The sequence below is a fragment of the Populus euphratica genome, unplaced genomic scaffold (assembly GCF_000495115.2).
Source record: "Populus euphratica unplaced genomic scaffold, PopEup_1.0 scaffold2620.1, whole genome shotgun sequence".
Taxonomy (NCBI): domain Eukaryota; kingdom Viridiplantae; phylum Streptophyta; class Magnoliopsida; order Malpighiales; family Salicaceae; genus Populus; species Populus euphratica.
The window spans coordinates 13,737-17,928 of NW_011502430.1; the positions used below are offsets into that span (position 1 = coordinate 13,737).

Genomic DNA, 4,192 nt, shown 5'->3' on the forward strand with positions numbered 1-4,192 from the left:
CAAGAGCAAGGTATTGCTTGATGATAATGTCTTTAATATGGAAAAGTTTATTAAAAGAAGCTGGCAGGACACAAACCATGAACAACAAAACAATCTTTTAAAAGGTGTTCAGGCTTTTTTCAGAGTGGTTTCAAAAGGTAATCAGATTTCTAGATCCTACAGGATACAAAAATTACGCACTCGACATTTCCTCTTCCTTCGCAGATATTGTACAGAACTGGGCTAGGCACTGGTTTTCTTTCTCTAATAATGTATTAGGGGCTAATTAATAAAAGAGATCAATAGTGTTAAAAGTGGCCAGATGGATTAACTTCAGCCTGCTTTTGATGTTCTTGCTACTTTTGGCAGTACAACTGAACTGAGATCCCCAGGATAAGGAGTCCACAGGCCTAACCCGCCTCTGCTCTCCTTCATACTGCTACCATTCCCCTTGAATTCGCTTATACTTTTTACCCACTCTACTTTGGATGAATGCTCTCGGGTGTGTGGATGCAACACAAACAGTGAGTTGTACTCGCAGTTTGGAAACATAAAGAACCTGAATGCACCTCCTAATCTGTACACAACATAGCCAAAACTCAATTGGTCTCTTGGTGTGAAGAGATTGACCTCGTTAAACCACAAGCAGCTAAACAGGTTACTCATTGCTGTATGTTCCCGTATGATAATAGCTCCCTCTGGCACATCTGCATTTACCAACATCAATAAATAGACAAGAAAAATTTATGCAAATCACCATGATTATCACTTTTACAGCCATCTGGGCGCTAATTTGCTCCTATGTAAAATGTTATAACTTGCAAGTGAACTAGCAATCATATGAACACGTTTCACCCCAAAAACCTAAGAAGTGCAACAAAATAAAGGATTAAGGAGGTTGTGATTTCTCTTCTTACCACTAACACTGCTTTTCTTCGGACTCCAGGACTCCATTCCCTCATAATAATATATTTTCATATGGAGATCAATGAGGGGTCGGGCATAACGTTTCCTCCGCTTATTTGCATCAGCCTCCTCATATATGCTTCGATGATGTTTGTGCTGAGCAATGGCAAATGTATTCTTCCCATGCCATAAGTATCTGCAGATCAAAGGCCATTCAAATTACCTGTTACCGATTCCTTTTATGTTCACAGACAGAAACATGTGCTTGTGCACATGCACGCGCGTGCTTGTGTCAATGATAGTGGCGAAACAAAGGGATCATAGTCATACCCATAACCCTTGTCAGCAAGAGTTTATCTTCAAAGATTATTTAACAGACAACATACATTTTGCTCATGCTGTAAGATAGCACTATAACAAAAGAAACGCTAACCTTCAAGTTTTAAGTTCATTTACTTTTCATCTCCACCATTGTGATTAAAATGACAGGACTAAAAGACATGACCTGTAAATTAACCATGCAAGGAAGTACCTTTCTAGAATTTGTAATGGATCAACAAGCAACTCCATTTTACCATCAATCCAGATACTGTACCGTGCTTGAGGAAATAATCTGTGGGTTAAAATCTTGGGAACTTTCCCATTCCTTCTAGGCTCGTCATAAGGTGAATGCTTCAGCAGAATAAGACGCCAAATACCAACCCATCGTCCCCTGCTATGGTCCTCCCTGACAGTAACATTTTCCTTTATGAAATCAAGAGAGATCTCATCCACCACCATGAGAAAACAAAAGAGTTTCTTAGAACGGTCACTTATATTTGAAGGCTGGTGAGGTACATCATATCCGTCGAAAATTCCAGATGCAACCACAAACCTACAGTTCTTGACATATTCAATATCTACAAGATCCATGTCTGCACCACTATTATGCATAAATCCACAATGCACCTGAAAGGCAGAATGCAAATTTAAAAATAAGAAACAGAATTAAATTCACTGAAGGACAGCCATAAGTAATAGAAGATTTCAACTTCCAGTCTTCCACTAATTATGAGAAGGTGATTCACATAACATCCAATTCCCTCCATCATTTAATAGAAATAAATTACCTCGAAGATTAATTTGCTATTGTCAGGAATAAAGAACTAAACTCACAACAAAATTGACTTTACAATGAGTGTTTATGTATGTACCTTCATGGAAGAGCTTAAATTAAAACTCTTCTCTCTTTGTTTCCAGCTTTGATGTCCTCCAAATAATGGGGACGACTGAGACCCATCCTCATCCTCCATAAAATAGGAAATGTTTTTAACAATTTGGTCATCAGTTCTTCCCTCCGGAATAACTATTCTTTCAGGGTTACCGATAACAGGGATCGGACAACCTAAAGATTCAGAGGCAAGTAGTGTCAATTATAACAACCACATAGCGATCAACACTTCAAGGAACAGATGTTACTATAATTCTTACGATGTTGCTGCGGCACAAATCCCCACGTGTTTAAAAAGTTATATACCTTGCTTTCTTTATTACAGATAACTGCATGCCAAACATAACCATCATATCAAACCACATAACACAAATTTGTATAACGCATATACCAGGATTGCATCATCATGTTCACATAAACAGTTGGCAAAAACAATACAGATATCCCATGCAATTCTTGAACAAGGTGTCACTCCTATAATGGGAAACTTTGCATCTACCAATTTCTTGAATTGCCCAGATTGTTAGAATCCAAGAAAAAACAAGTCATCTTATCACTAACCTCGCATAAGCGCGCGAATCACAATGAGTAAATACACAAACAAACGAGTAGCGGGACTTAAAAATGTTGGTAAAACATTTACCTGAAAAGAATACAGAAGAAGACTGACAAGACCAAACATGAAATGATAAGACACCAAGAATGAGTAACATCCAAAGAATGCCGGCAACAAGAACCAAGCGAACAAATCCTCTCTTGCAAATTATCTTCATAGGATAATCACTTGGCAACTTCCCAGCACTAAAAAAACCTCCACCATCTGTTTCACCATAACACCACCATCAGACTGGACTGAAACAAAAACACAAAACCCATTACTGCCAAAATCACAAAGAACACAAACCCATGTGATTAAATAGTCATTACCTTTAGAATTATTTGATGGTGTTTGATTATTATCGTTGTTGCTACGGTAGTCTCCACCTCTCCGGTTCAACCTTAAAGAAACGGACCGTTGCCCATCACTCTCCATAAGATTATTATTAATATTCACTGAATTGATCCCTCTTTCTTCAAGAAAATGAGTTCCAAAAACTTGATAAAAATCTTGAAATTAATAAAAAGATTGCCGGTAAATCACAATGACTGGCAGATCTGGGAAGTATAAGTAAAGAACGAAGCGCGGTGAAATTAATCTATCTACCAATTATTTAGAACGTATTAACGTAAATGTTTCGTCTTATTCCCTTTTTTTTCCTTGTAGAAAGCTGCTTGTAGTTGCAATGGGCTGGTTTCTTGATTTGTAGTGACAGATGGCCTAAATGTTATGACTTGGACCTATTTTTCTCCACCCTGGGAGTTTGGACCCGTGGTTCATATGTCCCACTTGATCCAACGGTGCTACATGGCTCAAATTAGTCAAAATTTATGGTCTGGATTGCTCCATCAAATTCGTACCAACTCAACTGATAATGGGTTGGGTTCTTCACGGAAATGTATTTTTCGTATTAATATATGCTTGGTAAGTGATAAAAGAAAAAAAATAAAGTGATAATAATAATAATAATAACGACGACGACGACAGTGATGGTGTGATAAAGAAAATACCGATATAGAAACGAAACGAAGTGGAGGTGTTGGGTAGCGTATTGTTAGTAAATTATTTCAAAAAATATTTTGGTAATATGAAAATACTTTTTATAAATTAATTATAAATTAATGTATTAATTGATTTTTAAATACTTTATGGAAAAACAAATAAAAAAACATTTTTTGTAAAATCTTTTCCACAGATTAGTTCACAGCTAAGCCCATTGGTTAGAGAACGCGTTATTCAAGCCCAGAATTGGAAACTTACGAGCTAGACAGGAATTGAATCCAGACAAGCCGACCGTTCCGGCTTCTTTCTGTCTGTCTGAGGACTGCAGCAGCAAAGGATCTCAAATACAAGTATATTCATGAAACAATGGCATCATGTTCCCTGTTTTTGCTTGCATGTTCGCCTGAAGACAAGACCTGCCGCCTGTTTCGCTACAATTTGGATTGTTGATGAAGGAATAAACAAGATCATACGTTCTAATCAAGCTCTGCTGGAGG

General features: G+C 37.5%; 1 protein-coding gene across 3 annotated transcripts; it reads right to left on the reverse strand.

Moving 5' to 3' along the window:
* Positions 1-3,401, reverse strand: LOC105119167 (uncharacterized). 3 transcript variants are annotated; one of them, XM_011017280.1, is made up of 7 exons: positions 3,023-3,401; positions 2,739-2,915; positions 2,356-2,424; positions 2,079-2,269; positions 1,418-1,833; positions 897-1,081; positions 1-686 (listed from the first exon to the last, which is right to left on the reverse strand). In XM_011017280.1, exons 1-7 carry the CDS (start codon positions 3,126-3,128, stop codon positions 313-315), a joined length of 1,518 nt encoding a protein of 505 aa, XP_011015582.1. In that variant the 5' UTR covers positions 3,129-3,401; the 3' UTR covers positions 1-312. The 3 variants fall into 3 exon arrangements, with proteins under 3 accessions (XP_011015582.1, XP_011015583.1, XP_011015584.1); XM_011017281.1 differs by having other exon boundaries at positions 2,739-2,947; positions 3,023-3,114; XM_011017282.1 differs by having other exon boundaries at positions 2,739-2,942; positions 3,023-3,111.
* Between the last annotated feature and the right edge of the window lie 791 nt (positions 3,402-4,192).